The sequence below is a fragment of the Mytilus trossulus genome, chromosome 3 (genome assembly GCF_036588685.1).
Source record: "Mytilus trossulus isolate FHL-02 chromosome 3, PNRI_Mtr1.1.1.hap1, whole genome shotgun sequence".
NCBI classification, from domain to species: domain Eukaryota; kingdom Metazoa; phylum Mollusca; class Bivalvia; order Mytilida; family Mytilidae; genus Mytilus; species Mytilus trossulus.
Window position 1 is genome coordinate 42,594,220 of NC_086375.1, and position 20,961 is coordinate 42,615,180.

A 20,961-nucleotide genomic window follows, 5' to 3' on the forward strand; every position below is an offset into this window, starting at 1 on the left:
AAAACTTATGTACATATACTTTTTCTGAAAAAAATTCTTTAATTTATTCATATTTAGAAGTTTACTTATTTGAATTGCTTCCTTCCAGCAAGCAATTCTCCCGACATATTTTCCGTATGCAAGGTGACCTCAGTGTGACCCATCTCGTAAAAATCCGGTGACCACAATACGCATGGATGTCCTTAAAATAAACTATTATCTGAATATACATGTTAAACAAGTGCTCAATTTCCATGCTTTTTTGTTTATTTTTTCGTCAATTGTTGACAAACAGGTGACAATCGTTAAACTTCAGCTTCAAAACACGAACTTTAATTACCTGCCATATTTTCACAACACTGACCGTTGAAAAAAAAATGAGATTATACGAAATTTTCACGAAAAAAATGATAAATTCGAGCACAGAAGACTAAGTTTATGATGTTTGTATGCATTGGTTAAGATTTGGAAGAACATTATTTTTCGTCGGGCACTCGTTTCTTATGACTTTAACATGATAGGATTGATGAAAAGACACAATAAAACATTAAATAATATAAATATATAAAAATGTACTTTGTTGGACATTAAATTCAAGATTTACCTTTACCTAAGGTGTAACCCATAAATAAGTTGAACCAACTTTATTCGAAATGAAAAATACTAAAACATTAAATGTGAAAGAAAATTTACAAAAACAACTTCAGAAATTGCAACACAGACTGCAGAATTATGAACTATTAGAACTCATTACTTCAATGCCTTTGAAAATATTGCTTTTACAGTAAGGCCACGTTTTTTTAATTTGTTGGTTTACGGATTTTCTCCATGAAAAAGTCGGGTCAGTCGGTCGGGAAAAAAAAGAAAAAAAAATATCTTTCAAGACATGCAAAATAAAATATATTTCACCTTTCTAATAATATGTTTGTCATACTATTTTGTCATCATTCTTGAATTTTAGTTTGATGAAATATTACTGCTCAGCTGTAAACATCGCATGACATTGTCTAAAAATGTCCGGTAAAAAAAGGGGGGTAGACGGACAAAGATGAAATTAAATCGTCACTTCACAAACAAGAAAAACAGATTACTGTCAGTAGCTCTTAATCAAAACTCGGTGAATAATAATAAGCTCGAAAACTGATAAAGAAAAAATGTAAAACGTCGTACGAAAATAAGTTTCAACACGTCTGTCAAAAACGTAATAGACTCGTCCACTGGAAAAACGAGAATATAAGGTTAAATAATCTGTTGTCATGAATTCCCATTTTTTATCCAAATGGACGATATTTTTTTTTTATTATCTATGAAACAAGAAAATATCAAATGATTTGTTAAAATTCAGTACTTTAACGTGATGTCTTGAACTTCCACCTGTCCAGATTTGGACAAGTCTATTTCTATGAGAACATGCATTTTACAGACTGGTGACAAATAAGGAAAACGAACTTATTGTGTTATTGGTTTTAAACACAGGTTTCGTTCCGCAAAATTATTTGCTCAAACAACATTTCAAGGTCATTAATAATTGATTTGTCTTTTTTTAGAAACGTAAACTGGAAGTTTCTTTTTTGTACAACAGAAAGTGTCATCACTTCTGTTAGTGATTAATGCATTTCATTTCATAAACAAGAGGCTCTCAAGAGCCTGAATCGCTCACCTGAATTCTTTTTGTTAAATCTCTCATCAATGATTATTTTGGCTTTTCAATTTATTTCAATGTTTTTTGGATCGTCCTATTTTCTTCAAAAGCCAAAAAAAAAATCATTTTCTCCTATGTTCTATTTTAGCCATAGTAGCTATGTTTCTTGACATACAAGGAAATAAAATATAAAATTTATACTAAATACTCTGAAACTCATTTAGCCTAAGTTTGGCTGAAATTGATACAGCAGTTTCAAAGGAGAAGATTTTTTAAAGTAAGTCAACATGATGAACAAATTGCGAAAAAAGTCCTTAACTCCTTAAGGGGTCAATTGACAATTTTGGTCAAATTGACTTAATTGAAGATCTTACTTTGCTGAACATCATTGCTGTTTACAGTTTATTTCTATCTATAATTATATTCAAGATAATAAACAAAAACAGCAAAATCTCCTTAAAATTATCAATTCAGGGGCAGCAACCCAACAACAGGTTGTCTGATTCATCTGAAAATTTCAGGGCAGATACATTGTAGATCTTGACCTGATAAACAATATAACCCCAGGTCAGATTTGCTTTAAATGCTTTGGTTTTTGAGTTATAAGCCAAAAACTGCATTTGACCCCTATGTTCTATTTTTAGCAATGGCGACCATGTTTGTTGATAGATCATAACTTCGGATACAATTTACAAACTAGATACCCTAAGGAACATTCAGTTAAAGTTTGGAAGTATTTGGCCCAGTAGTTTCAGAGGAGAAGAATTTTGTAAAAGATTTTTAAGATTTACGAAAAATGGTTAAAAATTGACTATAAAGGGCAATAACTCCTAAAGGGGTCAACTGACCATTTCCGTCATTTGACTTATTTGTAAATCTTACTTTGCTGAACATTATTGCTGTTTACAGTTTATCTCTATCTATAATAATATTCAAGATAATAACCAAAAACAGCAAAATTTCCTTAAAATTATCAATTCAGGGGCAGCAACCCAACAACAGGTTGTCTGATTCATCTGAAAATTTCAGGGCAGATAGATCTTGACCTGATAAACAATATAGCCCAAGGTCAGATTTGCTCTAAATGCTTTGGTTTTTGAGTTATAAGCCAAAAACTGCATTTGACCCCTATGTTCTATTTTTAGCAATGGCGACCATGTTTGTTGATAGATCATAACTTCAGATACAATTTACAAACTAGATACCCTAAGGAACATTCAGTTAAAGTTTGAAAGTATTTTGCCCACTAGTTTCAGAGGAGAAGATTTTTGTAAAAGATTACTAAGATTTACGAAAAATGGTTAAAAATTGACTATAAAGGGCAATAACTCCTAAAGGGGTCAAATGACCATTTCCGTCATGTTGACTTATTTGTAAATCTTACTTTGCTGAAAATTATTCCTGTTTACAGTTTATCTCTATCTATAATAATATTCAAGATAATAACCAAAAACAGCAAAATTTCCTTAAAATTACCAATTCAGGGGCAGCAACCCAACAACGGGTTGTCTGATTCATCTGAAAATTTCAGGGCAGATAGATCTTGACCTGATAAACAATATTACCCCATGTCAGATTTGCTCTAAATGCTTTGGTTTTTGAGTTATAAGCCAAAAACTGCATTTGACCCCTATGTTCTATTTTTAGCAATGGCGACCATGTTTGTTGATAGATCAAAACTTCGGATACAATTTATAAATAAGATACCCTAAGGAACATTCAGTTAAAGTTTGAAAGTATTTGGCCCAGTAGTTTCAGAGGAGAAGATTCTTCTATAATAATATTCAAGATAATAACCAATAACAGCAAAATTTCCTTAAAATTACCAATTCAGGGGCAGCAACCCAACAACAGGTTGTCTGATTCATCTGAAAATTTCAGGGCAGATAGATCTTGACCTGATAAACAATATTACCCCATGTCAGATTTGCTCTAAATGCTTTGGTTTTTGAGTTATAAGCCAAAAACTGCATTTGACCCCTATGTTCTATTTTTAGCAATGGCGACCATGTTTGTTGATAGATCAAAACTTCGGATACAATTTATAAATTAGATACCCTAAGGAACATACAGTTAAAGTTTGAAAGTATTTGGCCCAGTAGTTTCAAAGGAGAAGATTCTTGAAATAGTTTACGACAACAGACGACGACAAACGACGGACGACAGACGACGGACGCCAAGTGATGGCATAAGCTCACTTGTCCCTTCAGGACAGGTGAGCTAAAAAAGGATATTTTAATTATTTTTCAGGGACAATGCATTTGTTAGGGTCGGCGAGAATAAAAAAGCCTAAAAAGTCGATTTTATTTTTATTGTGGAAATCGGCAAAATCGGGTCGGCGGATCCGTAAACCAACAAATTAAAAAATCCTGGCCTAATGAAAAGTGATAGTTCACACTTCAAGAATTTTACTCCTTGATGTTTAACACAAAAGAGTAAATGGTTGAAACATAAAAGACATAGTTTCCTATTCCCAAAGATAATTAAATCCGATTACAACTATAGATTTTATAATATATATACTGTACTTGCACTCAAATAAATTAAAATATGAATGAAATAGTTCATTTCAGAAGAGAATATTTCTAATATTCTAAATCACTGCATTCCTCTTCGCTATCCTCTGGTTCTTCAGGGTCAGTATCTGGGTCATCCAGTTCAACTTCCATGTCTTCTTCAGTTTCAATCTCAAGTTGTATGTTATAATCTAAAACAATTTAAATATATTCTTATGGTGTTTATGATTCGATAATCATTTTCAAACTACCCGTTTTGTTAAAGCGAAGTGATCAAACCACTGATGGAAAGATTGTACACACCTTTGTTGATCTGAATGCCTCAAGTTCTAAAATCTAGATATGACATTTATAAAAAAAAATCCAGCTGGCTCAAATGTTTTTAAAAACCCAGTTGAAATATGATAAGATGTTCAAGGGAGATAATTTCATTAAATATTTTACTCAATATTTTGCTTATGCAGAGCCCTAAAAGATATTCACAATTAAAGTTCGGTCAGTATAGCAACAGGAAACAAAGTATTTTAATTGTCCTTACTTTTCGTTTGTAATTTAGGATAATCCTTTAAAGCCTTGGTAGTATGTCCTCCACCATGTAAACTCCAGTGCACAATGTTGACAGGGTTATCTGTAGATGTTACAAATGTTTCATTGTCTTCACAAAAATGAAGCCCTTTGAGCTGAAAAGAAATTAATAATGGAATGTAGTGATGTATATATATTTTTTTACAAAAAAAAGCTAAGAAAAAGATCCATTTGTTAGAACTTCTTATCTAAATAAAGAAAAAATGTGATACATTTGAGTGATAGAGTATTAACAAGCATATATCCATTTTCTTAATGTAAAAGTTACACTTTCTTATAAATAAGACAAATATTTAATATCTAGTTTGACTGCATTATTACAGAAAATAAGAATATACCTATGGGACTAGATGAATTTTATAGGGGAAAAAATACTTTCTAACTTACAGTTGTGTCAAATTTAAATGATGAAAGACACTTAAAGTTGTTCCGGTCCCAGAGTTTGATGACTTCTTCATCCATGAACCCATAAGACAAAAAGTAAGGTCCGTCATATGGTACTGTTAACATGGCCTGTTTGCTGTGTCCAGTTAATCTATTCAGAAGTTTTCCTAAAAATACATTAATTTGTGCTCTATATGTAAACTAAACATGTATTATGTTTAAAGGCTCACTTGGGAAATAAGTATTTTTATAAATTTATTTCATGCTATTCCATATACAGATCATTTTTTTTTACCATAAAATGTAAATACCTTGAATTTAGTTGAATGAAAATAATTTTGTCATACATGAAGATATGGCACTAAATCAGGTATGCAGTTATGTAAGGAGCAAGTTTTGTTTGAAAGATATATATTTGACAAATACCAAATGCAATTATGACAGCTGTTTTACAGTGGATTCCATTGAGTGTGTAGCCAAAGGTTATATCTTTGGTTAGCTTGCTTGTTAGCTGAACCGTAAAGTCATTGTTAGGTTAGGTAAACTACTCTACTTTAAGAATCGACTAGTCCAACAGAAAACCACTTGATCTGTCTGTTGGGCTATGCTACTTTGTAAGGAGGGTAGTATACCTGAACTAATAATGACTTCACAGCTTAGCTAACAAGCAAGCTAACCAAAGATATTACCTTTGGCTATATATATATATATACATCTGAAATAACCACTGATATCTGTTCAGTGTCAGATACTTATGATATAATAAAGTAACCTTGTACATTTGATATAAATTTCTCATTTTTATCACACTATTCAGTTTTAAATATAGACCTATCCATCAGCTGATCCCTTATCACTAAATACATTGCAAAAAATTTCCAGCAGCCAGCACAAAAGATGTAAAAACCATTATTGTACATTTGCATTCACAAATTTGACCTTATCTAATATTTCTAATTAGAATGAACATAAGTAAAGTCTTACCACTTTCAACATCCCATATTCTAATGATATAATCATCATGGGAAGACACCATTTTCTCATCATCCAGGAACTGCATCTCATCTAATGCTACTGTTAAAGGACTGTCTATCCTTTTATATTTCATATGATAAACAGAGTCCACCAACTGAAGTGACTTCTCTTATAAATAGAAAAAATCTTTCATGATTTTAGTTATACTAGAACACACCCGTGATATGGCGGGTCCATGACTGAATTAAAGTATCTAACTATGCGCAAGACTTATTTTTGTATTAGTATTGTCATCTGATAAAGTAATGCCGATTATAAGATAGTTATCACAGTTTTCTCTGCTTTCAAATCTTTCTGTTTGACCCGTCTAACTGGAACTGATCAATTATTGGTAATATTAATTATTTGGAAAACAAAACGTCCTGGGATGGTGTATTTTTTTTAATCAACAGCATTGTCCTATATTAGTTATAAATAAAGTTGAATTCTTTGATTCGCTGTTTTACGTCATGCCCGCTAACAAATTGAAAACTGTACCTATACGCCTTATTTTTAGTATTCATATTGTTATCTTATAAAGTCTTACTGATTAAAATACTACAATAGGTAACAATTTGACAATTTAGTAGTGTCAACCCTGTGATTATGACCCCTTGTTTATAGCATATCCTGAATACACCGTTTGGTGGTGCGCCTGTCAAATGCGGAAAGTACAGATAATGTAATAGGTAACAGATGAATATACTATTGGTATCGGTATCGGACTCGACCCGGAACTTCTTAATTATTGGCAATATTAATTACGTGGAAAACAAAAGGGCCTGGAGTGGTGTAATTTTTAATCTACACCTTTGTACTATATTAGTTATATATAAAGTTGAATTCTTTGATTCATCGTTTTTACGTGATGACGGCTGACAAATTGGACCTCGTAATTTTAGTATTATAGATACATGTATTACATTAGTCTTTAATAAAATGTAAGTCAAAATACATCAAACATTTTAGTATCTTCACCAGATGCATAAATCAAAATTACAAAAATCCTTGCTGTTCAGTTCTTAAGAAAACTGTGACAAACTGTTCATACATGTTCATTATGTGATAGAATATAAATAAGGTCATATGTTTTTTCGTTTGAATGTTTTACATTGTCATTTCTGGCTTACTGTAGCTGACTATGCGGTATGGGCTTTGCTGATTGTTGCAGGCTGTACAGTGACCTATAGTTGCTAATTTCTGTGTCATTTTGGTTTCTTGTGGAGAGTTGTCTCATTGGCAATCATACCAAATCTTCTTTTTTTATATTCAACGGACAGAAAATTGATGCGAGATGAATTGGAAAATACATTTCACACTATATAGTATACTCTTATAAAGCATTTAACCTATAGAGAGATCTTAGACTGTTCAAAACAAGAATGTATCCATAGTACACGGATGCCCCCCATCGCCACTATCATTTTCTATGTTCAGTGGTCCATGAAAATGGGTTTAAATCTCTGACATTTAAATTAGAAAGATCATATCATAGAGAACATGTCATGTGTACTAAGTTTCAAGTTGATTGAACTTCATCAAAAACTACCTTGACCAAAAACTTTAACATGAAGAGGGCAGATGAACAGACGAAGGAACGGACAGAGGAACAGTCGCACAGACCAGAAAACAAAATCCCAATAAATAGGGCATAATAATTGGGGCATAAAAATCTGTATTTCAAAATACTAATAAGCCCTGTGGTAGGGGATGATTTATTGATATTCAGATGGACTGCTTTGTCCCAGAATCATTTCATTTCTACTGGCCTGAATGTCCTTTGATAAAAATTTTGCAATAAATGACAACAGCAACTATAAAGTACCTGTTTGAACATTCCATAGAAAGCCAATAGGTTCACTTTCCCATTCCTCAGTTGTAACAATCTTACATGCAGAGAGAACAGCATGATTCCCATTAGGACATACTGCAGCTACGTTTGATAGTACTTCCATTTTGAGATCTTTTGGTGTGACGGTACAAGTTCTATCATTTACTGTATCAAATATAATAAAAGTTTCATCTGCTTTGGCCACAATAGAACTGCCTCTTTTATTGGTCTAAAAATAGATGAAAGTAATTAATATTACACATGCTAAAAAATATCCCTAAAATACAATTAAAAAAATGTCATCTTGATTTATTAATAGTGATACAGTTGATATTGATAGTTTTTCAAACCCATACTTTTCTAGATAATCAATTACAAACGAAAGTGAACCAGCGCCCAAGCCGCGTTCAATACCATAGCAGCTATGTAGTGCTACGTAGATTTTTACTATTGAACATGTAGCTATAGACTAGTTGCTACATAAATATTGAAAGCATCTACCAAGCTGCTACGATATTGAACTCAACCCTGATGAATCTGTAGTACGAAAGAGTCCATAAAGTGGATATCTAGCGTATGAAGGGTCGTTATGATAAAAACATAAAATGTAGAAAGTCTTATAACAACAACGCTTTAAGGACTGCTGCAGAAATTTATTGATGAACATGTTTTGGTGCGTAGGGCACCGTCATAAGGATAAAAACAATACACAAAATCATGCTGAAGTACAAAATCGGGTTGAAAATTTTAAATGTCACAATGTTACAATGGTAAGTAACGTTACTAATAGCAAGTGAAAGTTCATTGTAAGTATGTAAGTAAACTATAAAAAGAAATTAAAATAAAATGTTTTTGTTGTGAAAATGTTTGTTAAAATTATTCTGCCAAAATGTGTTTGTCCTCTTGCATCGTGGAAAGAATAATACAATAAGTTGTCAGGCTGTGTATAGACAGTATAGATAATTTTTTTTTGTTTGTTAAAAAATGTCCTTATTTCTAAAGCTGGATAGTTGTTTAGGTGGCTCATCTCATTCTAAGGGAGAGATCATCAATTCTTAATTCTTTGTAATCTGAAGGATTTAGTGTGCATGGTCTTAGTCACTTTTAAAATGTCTGATACTTAAAACCAACTTATTTCCATTGATGCTTTTTCTTTTTTTTGTGTTTAGCCCTTTCTAGCCCTATTTTCGATGATTTAATTTTGTAGATTTTCTAACTTTTCTGTTACTGTTATATAAGAAAGGATCCTAGTCTGACACATTGGAGACAATTTAAACTTGTGTTATTTCCCTTTCCTCCCAATTCCGCCAAAAATAGATTGCTCATAAAAATCAGTTGGGTAAAGGCAATACTTACAAAGAAGTTATCTATTCTGAGGTCTTTGTCAGCTGGAGATTTATGTATTTTAATCACTTTACCAGTTGTGGTACTATAGACCTTGATGTTCTTTCTTCCTCTCGATACACATATAAACTCTGAAACAATAGGCTCATACAATTAATTTGTGACAAAACATTACATTGCAAAATGTCATTTACTTTGAAGGACTAATTCTACCTCATTTTCTATCAAAATACTCTTCACAATCACACAAGATGTTGCCTTACCCCTGTAAATCTAAAATTTAATTTTCACAACAGCTTCAAAACAAGAATATTCAAAACATGAAAATCTTGACATAGTTTATTTCTGGCTGACATTAATTAATGATTCTGCTGTTGCAACTATCTGTTATAACAGAAGTTTTAAATGAAATGTACCTGCTTAGATATTGCAGTGCACGGTCATGCATGTGAAGCATATTGCAAAACAATCACATAAACATTTTAAAAGTGCCAATCTGCCTAAGAATCAATCAGCTTTTAGTTAATCTAAGTTCAGAATGTTTAAAAGTGCATGAAAAAAGCATTTTTCTACTCTGTTCTGGTATTTCAAGAAATAATTTGGTTAAAATGCACTAGAAATTAACAATTAAGAGGAGATAACTCCATAATTTGCTATCATTCTAACCAAAAGATAACTAGATAATTTCAGAATTACCAGAAATGCAGAAACAAAATTCAGGATAAGGAAAAGGGTTTTTAGCTTGGTGGGTATTTTCTGCTCATGTTTTATAATTTTTCTCACAAAGACTGGCACTTTAAAAGTATTGAATTCTAACCTTTTCCATCATTGGTCATTTTATATAGTTTACATCTGTCACAGACTCTGCCTTGGAATACAGTTTTAATTGTCATTGTTTGTAAATCAATTGTCTTTGGCTTCAGACTCATTGGTAGTACAAGTACAGTGTTGTCATCTATAACTTCTAGTAGATGTGAACCTTCATCCTATTCATAAATACAAAATTCTGGAATCATCAACAATGAACAAAAATATTTAGTTACTTCTTTCTTTTCATCCATAACTTTCTTTTAAAATTTACATATAATGCATTGTACAGACAGTTTAAACAGATAACATATAAAGATGGTCTGGTTCAAAGATGACTGAGTTATAAATATGTCTACTCTACTATTTTTACTGATCCTTGTGTCAAGTCTACTATTTATATTATTTTCTTTTGTCTAGAATTTTAGCTGAGTCAATTATATTGTACATCAAACGCTTTATACAATGCAATATGTAATTCTGCTTTCTACTGAAAAATTCCAGCAATCATAACCCTTCAGTGCCGACAAACACTTTGATTAACTGAAACATATGGTCTGAGGTCTACTAGAAATAAGAGCTTGCTAAAAAATAACATGATCTTACCAGTTCTGTTGACTGCACAATGGATTTGTCTAAAAGGTCATACACATACATGTGGTAATCATCCATCTGTGTAGAATCAGGGTTTCCAATCACAACTACATGTCTAGAGTTTGGTAGGGGTTTAAATTTCCTGAAATTACAAATGTTTACAAGATAGAACCATAGCAACTATTACACATAATACTATATCATTAGTTAGAAGTTTATTATCATGAAACAACAATTGAAGAATCTTTGGGAATCAAGCCTAATAGTTTCATAGGAGAAGATTTTTGTAAATGTTAACGGGCAACAAAGGAAACCAAGTGATAAGGAAAACTCACTTGGCTAAAAGGGATAAACAGGTACCACAGGGACATTTAAAACGCCATGACAAAAAAAAACAAAAAATGAGGAAAAGAAAGACAAGAGAATTGACTCTTATCTTAAGCTTATCTTGTTGTATGACCAATGATTATAACTTACACAATACGGTGATTCTGTAAAGGTTTATCCTTATCACTGGGTTTGTTAGTTTCTGTCATATCCCACAATCTTACTATAGGATCCTGGGTAATTGTTACTGCTCTGTCAGCAGAGTAAATATATACATCAGTAATCGAATCAGGATGGCTCCGGAATTTCCTCGTTTCTTTCTCCTCTTTCAGATCAATCATTATGACCTCTCTGTAGCAAGGAAAATACAAATATTTGCCATCTCCTGTCACATGAAAATTACTGATCTCTTCATATGGCTCATCTGTTTTTTGAAAATAAGAAATTAAATAATTTTATAACTAGGTGGCATACAATTTAGGTGGGCTTTAATTCAAGATGTAAATGTTTTTAATCTGATGCATACACATGTGAATATATGAAATAGAATGATTTTTTGAAATATTTCTTCTTTCTAGTGATAAAATAAAATATTATATGTAGTGTCTTCCATAAGAGTATTTCCAGCTGAAAGCCTGAAAAATCATTAAATTAAATGGTATATTAGAGGTAGCATTAGTTAGATAACCCAGTCAGAAATCTTTTTTCATAACTTATCATTTGTCGACTCATACTAATCATTATCAATGTTATACTAAAAAGTTACTGCAAGACTGATGTTTTCTTGTATTCAAACTTTTGACAAGAATTCATTTTTGTCAAATATTGAATTTGATACTTTTCATGTTTTGTTTATTCATTCAAGTAGCAAATACTTGTGTTGACTTGTTATAAAATTATTTCAAACAGCACTTTTGTTTAACTATATACATGTATTTTTAAATGTTTTTTTTTTAACTTACTGGGGAACTTTATACAATTGATGACAATTCATACCTCTAGTCTTAATCTGCTTTATAATTTTAAGTGTTTTTATTTCATGTAGTCTTATAGTTGATTCCAGGAATGAAGCACAGATGACTATTTTTTGGCTTGGTGTAATAACTATGGCATCAACAGTGTATGATTCTGATGTCTCACGTTTACTGGAAGACAATTCTTTAGTAGTGATATCGATTACATAGAATTGATCCTCTGTTGGATTAGTTAATGCTACATAATTTGAGGTAGCTGAAATGGAAAATAAGAAGTTGCTTATGTTGACATGCTTAGCATACATGATCTCTCATAATTTAAAGTATCAACAAAAATGATTATAAAAAAAGAAGATGTGGTATGATTGCCAATGAGACAACTCTCAACAAGAGACAAAATGACACAGAAATTAACAGCTGTAGGTCAAGTGTCTAGCAAATCCAAAAAGCATTTGTTAGATGAAATAACTAAAGGACAATTGATTTTTTCCTTTCAAAAGAATAGAGTTGACTTTACTTCATTATTCCTGTTAAAAGACTGAGCCAGGATGTTCAGATTTTGATTCTAATTTGTTTTAGTCTTCCCAACTTCAGTTTTACTCTATATGCAAATGGTCCATAATTTTAGTTCCAAGTAACTATTCAATTTTCATATTCAAAATATATTGAACAGATATATCATGTTAAGGAGGGGTATTTGCGAAAAAATACCAGTTGAGAGAATGTTAAATATGGCGAGCCATAAGGCGAGGGAAATCCACAGCAGAGAGGGTAAAAAAGGCATATCCTTTTTGCATATACCCCAGCTACGTTAAAAATGAACAATATTCATTTGATAACGTTAAATTGGTGAAAAATACACTAGCTATTAACCAATCAAAAACCAGGATTCTTACACAAGGTGTAATTAACCGGTATATTTACTTTTTTCAATGAACCAGTACACAATTACGCAGAACAAAGTATTTGTTCAAACATACCTGAAGTACAAGACCTAATGTCGAACAAATTTTCATCTGTTTTATCAAATGAAACTTTCTCCCGTAACTTTCCATCAGATGAATTATAGAAAGTGCAATCCCTGATGATGAACGTTCCAAATATTGACTTGTCTGGTCCAAAAATACAAAGCTGACACATGTTTGGAATTTGAACATTTTCCCGTGTGTTGTTGGCAATATCGATGATGACAACTTCACTACGGTAATGAATGAGTATTTTTCTATCCTTGTCAGCGAAACAAGCTTTCTCCGGATCTTTAGGTAAGTTGTCATACTCTTTCGAAAGTTTGCCTTTCATTAAAGACCATGTTCTGATGACATCATCTCCAAATTGTCCACCTGTAAATAATAGACATCAGCATGAAGAATAGTTATCAGTTGATGTCCTTGCTTGCATATAACATTACAAAGGGACATAACTCAAGAATGGTAAACATGACCCTATATTGTTCTTGATCTGAGCTTTGGGTAATTAGCAGGGTGAATAAGTTTCATATTTTTATATGACGGCAAAAATTGAAAAAATTATGGTCGCATATCGGTATCACGTAGTTGTTGGAGGCGTCTGCATCGTCGTCGTCAGCGTTGTTCGAAGACAGATTGTTTCCGGATAATAACATTTGAATAAGTTAAAAGAAATCAATAAAATTTTAACACAATGTTTATAACCACAAAGGAAGCTTGGGATGATTTTGGGGGTTCTGGTCCCAAAGGTTACAAATGAGGGGCCCAAATGGGTTAAAAACAGCATTTATCTAGTTTCAGGACAAAATGTTGTATTAGTATTTCAATTTTCTGAAATTGTACCACAATGTTTAATGCCATACATTGAAGGTTGGAATTTATTTAAAGGGGTTATTGGGCAAATAGTTAAAAAGAGGCCAAAACATGCATTTTGTAGTTTCAAGACAATAACTTGTGCGTAACTGTGTGGATCTCTCTGACATTGTACCAGAAGTTTCCATATAACACAGGGAAGGCTGGGATTCAGTTTGGGGTTAATTTTCCCAAATATGTAGGAAAAAGGGCCAAAAAGAAGCATTTTTCTAGTTTACAGACAATAACTTGTGTTTTGGTGCATGGATCTCTATACATTTTTACTTATAAACTTTTGTTAAGTGTAAGAATCTCTCTAATTAAACCACAAGTTTCTATACCATGAAGGGATGGTTAGTATTGTCTTTGGGGGATAATGGCTCCAAATGTTTTAGAATTAGCGGCAAAAAGGGGAAAAACTAGGTATTTCTGGTCAGTGGACAATTAAGACAATTTAAAAGCAGGGTAATTCTAAAACATTTAACATACAATGTTGGGTATGTTCGGATTTACCTCCCTTACACTACTTGTATATTATGTATAAAGAAATGTCATGTTTGGACTAATTGCCAAAAAATGGGTGTGGTAGTTGATTTCAATTTGTTTTATTTTCAAATTTCCAAATTTCCAAATTTTTGAAAAGTTAAAAGAAGAAATCTTTAATCGCACAATATTGGGCAAAATATTTGTAAGATCTTGACATTTGTTTTGTGTCAGAAACTCATATTATGTCAAAAATTGATTGCAATCCAAATTCATAGCTGTACTAAGCTTGAATGTTGTGTCCATACTTGCCACAACTTTTCAGGGTTCGACTTCTTCTGTCGTATAAAGCTGCGCCCTGTGGAGCACCTGGTTTAAGCATAACTTCAGAATGGTTAAAGTGATGCCACCAAAATTCAAACTTTGATCTGTGTTTTATGGTAATAAAGCATTGTGTATAAGTTTCCAAATATTTGATTGAGGTAATTTAAACTAAAAGAATGGAAACTAATTTCGGGACAGCAGTGGCATAAAAGTCTAAATCCATCTATTTGTTTATAACTAAGAAAAAGTTATTTTAAATTATAATGTATCAGAAATTATACAATTTAGTTTTGGAATATACTTACATGTTACTGCTGTACTGCCATTAGCTGTCACATCCAGACTTTTGACTGTAGATATATGTCCTGTCATAGTATAGATCAATTCTCCACCAGGCTTTAAAAGTACTTCATCACTACTGGCCAAATAAGGGACATCACTCTGTCTGCACTGCTCAACGAAACTACTGACAATCTACAAAATTATTATCAGATTATAAATCCCCATCCATTTGTATACACTCCCCAATAAACCAACTTAAAAACTACAAAATGTTAATTGTCCAATAAGGGATATATTTTAGTCGACATCACTCAATGAAAGCTCTGAAAACTATAGTTTAAAGGCTGCTAAACATGAATACAGTAAAATAAAGAGACTTTAGATGTTAACTATTCAGTATAGGGTCACAAGGGCATATTTTATTTATAAAGTTGTTTTTTTCTGTTTATCTGTATAAAAAGGGAGATTAAGGGTAAATGTCATTGAGGCAGTCAACCAAAAATACAACAGATGTTATTTGTTTTATTAAGAATTATTATGACTTTCCAATTCAAACAGGTACATCTAATATGGTGTCCTTACCATACTTTCTCTAGTCCCAACTTTAATGAAACATAAAACTTCTGAGAAGTTGTATCCAAACAATTATTAAAATTTTTACAGTACCTAACTTGATATCAAAACTGAGAGCAAGACATGAATAAATCACATGACTTCTTGATAGGACTTGACTAACCCTATACCACACCACTTACTTTTTCTTTGGACAGTCTGTCAATCATGTGTGGAGCCAATTGATAAGGATCATGTGATAGTGCATATTCTGACAATTTAAAGGCATCTGTAATCCAAGCTAACTCCTTGTCATTCTCAAAAGTATTTCTGGCAAGATTCAGATCTCTGAACACATTCCTGAAATATTATGTATGATAAATAACTATGAATTCAATTAATGCCTTAAATACCATTTCATAAAGGAGATTTTTCCTGGATGATGACCAGGGTTTCCCCTTTAATAATTCTATTATTTTTTTCACCATTTTTTTCGCCAAAACACTATATTTTAGCCACTTTCAATAATGTTTCACAAAGTAACAAAAACAATTTTTATGTTTAAAATTTTCCTTCTTTCTAACAAAAAAAGAGGAGTTTGACCCTTTGCCTTCTATGATAATTCTCTTAATCTTGTTTTGTAATCTAAAATGTAATGAATAATCTTTTTTGACCTCTTGGAACACAAGATATACTAGAAGATTTCTCTGTTACCTTAATACTTACCTGTATGACATTGCTATAAGTTTCGTCTGTAGAAATTTAAAGTTACATAGACATTCAGATTTGGCTTTCTCTAGTTGTCCTGCTTTTATCCTATGATAAGGCAAGTGTCCTAACTTCCTATAGTTATAGGAATCTTTGAATTTGTAAGGTTGGGCTGTAACAAGTCTATCCTCTGAACCCTTTGTCTTATTTTTTGTATTTTCAAAAGGCTTCTTATGCCCTGAAATGAAATATTGAACTGCCAGTAGTAAATTCATGACATAAATCAGTAAAATAAGTGTGACAATTTATATATATATCATACACAATTCGAAATTCATTTGTGCAAAATAATCACATTCACCATATCAATGATAATTTTCGATAATTTGGGGTGATACATAACAGCACAGGGAGATAACTCTGTAAAAATCAACTTTGAATTTTTATCTTGTTCTATTGTTCCGGAAATATTAAGCTTCTCATGATCAAAATCAGTGTTTGTCAAACTGTTCAGGGGTTGGAACCCCCATTTTATTGGGATGATCAATGCATTTGAATGGGGACATGTAATTGGAACTCCTCCCCTTTGTCCTGGGTTAGGAACCTCCCACTGTTTTTAAAATGGCTGGATTTGCCCCTGTGCAGTCTTGCAATACTATTAGCATATTGATGTAAGTATTTGATTACCTCCCCTTTGACATGTTGACGATTATATTCCTATTTGCACATTATAACATGGTATTCTTCAATAGCATTAATTTTAACCAATATCCATCTAGCCAATTTGGAGTTGTTCTGACAAGGCACATGAACAGAATTATATAATAAGAAATATTGAGAACGTATTGGCATCAAACCTTACCATTGGACCATGTTCCTGCAAAGAAATCAGCCAGTGCAGAATGTAGAAATGACTGTTTCCCTTTAATACAATATCTATCCTGGGCAGCCTCAATAAACTGTCGATGGTACCAGTATATCACTCTCACACCATCTGCACCTCTGTCCACTGCAAATATAATTTTATTTCTAAATTCTCAATATATAGAGCTAGCTGTTAAAATAAATATGAATGCAAATGACATGAGTTGCACATCTTTGCTTAGGAAGAATGCACACACAGATTTGTCTTGCAAACAAGAGATAAAGTGATAGTCTTAAAGATATAGGCTTCTGAAATAATATGTGTCTATAATTAAAGTGAATAATGATGGTCTGGATGGAGGTCCTTCATTTATGTATTCTTTATTTTTTTAGGCCAATTTTCTCTATTTTCTATTATTCTTTATTTTCTGTTATATTTTTTGTTATATTTTTTCTCTATTTTCTTGGTCCCTTTTTTCTCCAGTATTGGCCTATTATTTTCTATTCTTTTAACATCATCAGAACCTCTTTAATTTTCTATTTCTAAGCAATATAACGCAATTAAAGATATATATCCAATGTTCTTCATAAAAAAAGTATACTGTACCATATGTACAAAATACTAATAAACTATACCTAGATATTGCTGTAAATCTGTTTTTAATCTAACAAGGAGAAGAGGTGGAAGACGTCTGATTGGTGGAGTCCAAAACTGGTAAAGGTCATTAAGGACATCATCATCACATGACAATATATCTTCTAACTCTGTTTCAGACAATCCATTCAAAGCTGTATAAAAGATATTTATAGAAAAAAAATGATTCATGTGATTCATATGATGTGGTTCATACGTGTTTCTCGTTTTTCCTTTTTTATATAGATTAGACAGTTGGTTTTCCCATTTGAATAGTTTTATACTAGTCATTTTTCGGCCCTTTAGAATTGTTCAGAGTGAACCAAGGCTCTATGTTTAAGCATGTACTTTGATCTATAATGGTTTACTTTTACAAATTGTGACTTGGATGGAGATTTGTCTCATTGGCAATCACATCTTCTTATATAAATATAGACTTCTTTATTTCATTTCTTCATTGAAACACATTTAAGGAACAATTTTTTTACCTATAGTCACATAACCTAGAGTCCTACTAACAAATAAATCTCCATATCTGACTTCAAGACGCTGAAACAAACTATTAATACTGTCTCTAACAGTTTTCTGTAAAACAGTCTGATTAGGTGGTGTGAAAGAACTCCAGTGGCATGCTTCATCTAAACTAAGCTTCAGAAACAATGCTAGTGAACACTTGTTGAAGGCTTTTACAACAATATTATTCTGTGCTGATGTTAGAATACGATGCTGTGACTGTAACCAGCTCTGGATAATGGATTTGGCATCTTGAACAGAAAGATCTGGTATGTGGACAAAACTCTCATCTGGAAGCATGGTCTGCAAAAGAGAAAAGTTAAATTGACTCCTGAACTTCAAATATTTTGGTTTAATTATTCCCATGTAGGTGAATCTATAAAAGCACAAAGACACCCACAATTTATACCAGTAGTGTCATTTTCTTTTATAGCCCTGTTTTTCGAATGCCCTCCCATTTTATGAACACAGTCTAGATTATATAGTATCTGAAATCATACCTCAAGTTTTGGAAAGGCTTCATATTGCCTATCCTCTAAGGTGGATACTATAATCTTGACACTTGCAGAGAAATCTTCGGGCAGCCATGATAAACTCCTGCCACCATTAGCAGCATCTAACTGGTCAAGAGAATCAAGGTAGATAACTAGGGGTATATCTGCTAGAGGTAGTCCTAAGCATGTTATCAAGTCCTCCTTAAGTTCCTCTATGCTCTAAAAGATGGAAATAAATAACTACATTTACTGGTATTAATAAAAAAATTAAATTGTGTTCCAGGATTACAAAATCAAAGCCTATATAAATTGTACAGCCTACACATAAAAATTTGTTTGGACAAAAGAAACTCAGCTGAAGGTAGGAAAAAATTACATTGACATCATGTTTATGAAGCTGAAGTGAAAATTTTGATGTTAACAGTTTAAATGAATGAAATGTTTTGAACTGATCAGTATAAAAAATAAACCATAATTACTAAGTTTCCTGCCATTTATAAAAGGCATACCTGAAGTTTATTTGACTTTGCTTCTGATTGACTTATATATCTTATATGGATGATATACAACTGACTCAGACATTCTTTAATATATGGATGATATATTCTCAATTATTTTTTCTTGCGCTTATTCTTACACTTTTAAATCAGCAGGATCATAAATACTCAAAGCCGTCTGCTGTGGTTTTTATTTAAAAGCAATCAAGGATAGCAATAGGATGAGGAAAACTAAGTAAAAATTTGTCAATACATAGCTGATTTTATTTTTGACAGCCTATGACATATTGGTTACCGTACATGGTTAAGTGCAAACAAACTAAAGTGGAATAATGTTATAACATTAATATAATTGTATCTGAAATATTAATAAAAGTTTTCAAACATAAAATGGAACGTTTTCAATATTTCTAACATGGAGTCAAACTGTAGCATTAGGACGGACAATTATCTTTAAAGTACATTGTTTACAAAGCAAAAGCACAATTCTAAATGCAGATGCAATTCTGTAACACTTTATCATTAGTATAAGCACAGGTGCTTGTGAAATCTTTTTGTTAAGGATATGTGATTTCAAACCGAAGGAAATACAATGTTACAATAATTTGTACTTGAAAATTTCTTTTTCAATGTGCTTCTATTGGTTTATAGAGCACATATTGTATTACAATAAGATTTCTAAAACCTCTGTGATATTAGCACTTTTTCATAAAACACTTTATACAAATACAACACATGAAACATAATCAGGGGGCTGTATTAATCAGGAATTAAACATTAGACAAACAAATTAAGGATATGTATACTGCACCTCAATGTTGTGAAGAATTTCCTGTATATAAAACATCTCATTATAATTCTTTACTAGAATGGCAGAAATGCAGGAGGATTGATTGCTTGTTGCCAATCTTGCCAGACTAGTATGTCAATGGTCAACAATATTAGAAAGAAATATGTGCAGATCAAATCTTATATTGTATATTCAGAGAAATTAGTGTGTGCATTTATGATTGCGATTTTGTCATTTTTGACTTAAATGCGATTTTAATTTTTACGATTTTGAGAAAAATCCTATTTAATTCATATAAATTTTTTCAAAATAAGAGTTTAAATTATTGTGTTTACATATCTGTCGCCTTTTTCGCAATAATAAATAAAGGCAACAGTAGTATACCGCTGTTCAAAACTCATAAATTCATGGACAAAAAACAAAATCAGGGTAACAAACTAAAACTGAGGGAAACTCATTAAATATAAGAGAACAACGACACAACATTAAAATATAATACACAGAAACGGACTAAGCATTAGACAAAATTCGATGAGAATAATAAATATAACATCAAAACCAATTACATGAATTTGGGATAGAAACCTTGCAATTATTTCTGAATTTACAGTATGCAGATCAAATCTAATAGTTTATTTGAAGACCATATTTTCAAAATCAATTTCAACATACAAAATTCATTACATGGAAGTGAAATGGTAAAAAAATCTATGTAGCAAAAATAATTTAATATAAAATAATCCCTGTAGTGCAACAGATTTTAGGAAATTTATCCAGGAAAAAATATACAACATATATATGTTTTAACTTTGCAAGCATTTAACGAAATAAATTTACCTCTGAGGTAGCTTTATCTAGCCCATAGGTCTGACGAATCTGTGATATCAAACTTTTAAGTAATGGTGCTATTGATGAACTGTCTGGCGTTGTTCCTATAAACCTAAAAAATGACAAAGTTCTGCATAAATGTGTTTTCCGCCATAAAACTACCCATGACAAAGACCTC

The 20,961-nt window shown here is 31.8% G+C and overlaps 1 protein-coding gene across 1 annotated transcript in view; it reads right to left on the reverse strand.

Annotated features, from left to right (window-relative positions):
* Positions 1 to 1,925: 1,925 nt before the first annotated feature.
* Positions 1,926 to 20,961, reverse strand: part of LOC134711513 (NACHT domain- and WD repeat-containing protein 1-like) — a 34,298-nt gene continuing 15,262 nt past the window's right edge. Inside the window, exons 11-30 of the mRNA XM_063572141.1 lie at positions 20,793 to 20,895; positions 19,977 to 19,997; positions 18,675 to 18,887; positions 18,150 to 18,477; positions 17,664 to 17,816; positions 17,026 to 17,172; positions 16,182 to 16,401; positions 15,659 to 15,815; positions 14,927 to 15,095; positions 12,978 to 13,337; positions 12,020 to 12,253; positions 11,174 to 11,447; positions 10,709 to 10,838; positions 10,113 to 10,281; positions 9,308 to 9,426; positions 7,946 to 8,180; positions 6,091 to 6,249; positions 5,110 to 5,273; positions 4,676 to 4,817; positions 1,926 to 4,328 (exon numbers count right to left, since the gene is read on the reverse strand). Coding sequence (XP_063428211.1) covers positions 4,207 to 4,328; positions 4,676 to 4,817; positions 5,110 to 5,273; positions 6,091 to 6,249; positions 7,946 to 8,180; positions 9,308 to 9,426; positions 10,113 to 10,281; positions 10,709 to 10,838; positions 11,174 to 11,447; positions 12,020 to 12,253; positions 12,978 to 13,337; positions 14,927 to 15,095; positions 15,659 to 15,815; positions 16,182 to 16,401; positions 17,026 to 17,172; positions 17,664 to 17,816; positions 18,150 to 18,477; positions 18,675 to 18,887; positions 19,977 to 19,997; positions 20,793 to 20,895 — 3,619 coding nt within the window. The 3' untranslated portion in view covers positions 1,926 to 4,206. The remainder of the gene's footprint in view (positions 4,329 to 4,675; positions 4,818 to 5,109; positions 5,274 to 6,090; positions 6,250 to 7,945; positions 8,181 to 9,307; positions 9,427 to 10,112; positions 10,282 to 10,708; positions 10,839 to 11,173; positions 11,448 to 12,019; positions 12,254 to 12,977; positions 13,338 to 14,926; positions 15,096 to 15,658; positions 15,816 to 16,181; positions 16,402 to 17,025; positions 17,173 to 17,663; positions 17,817 to 18,149; positions 18,478 to 18,674; positions 18,888 to 19,976; positions 19,998 to 20,792; positions 20,896 to 20,961) is intronic.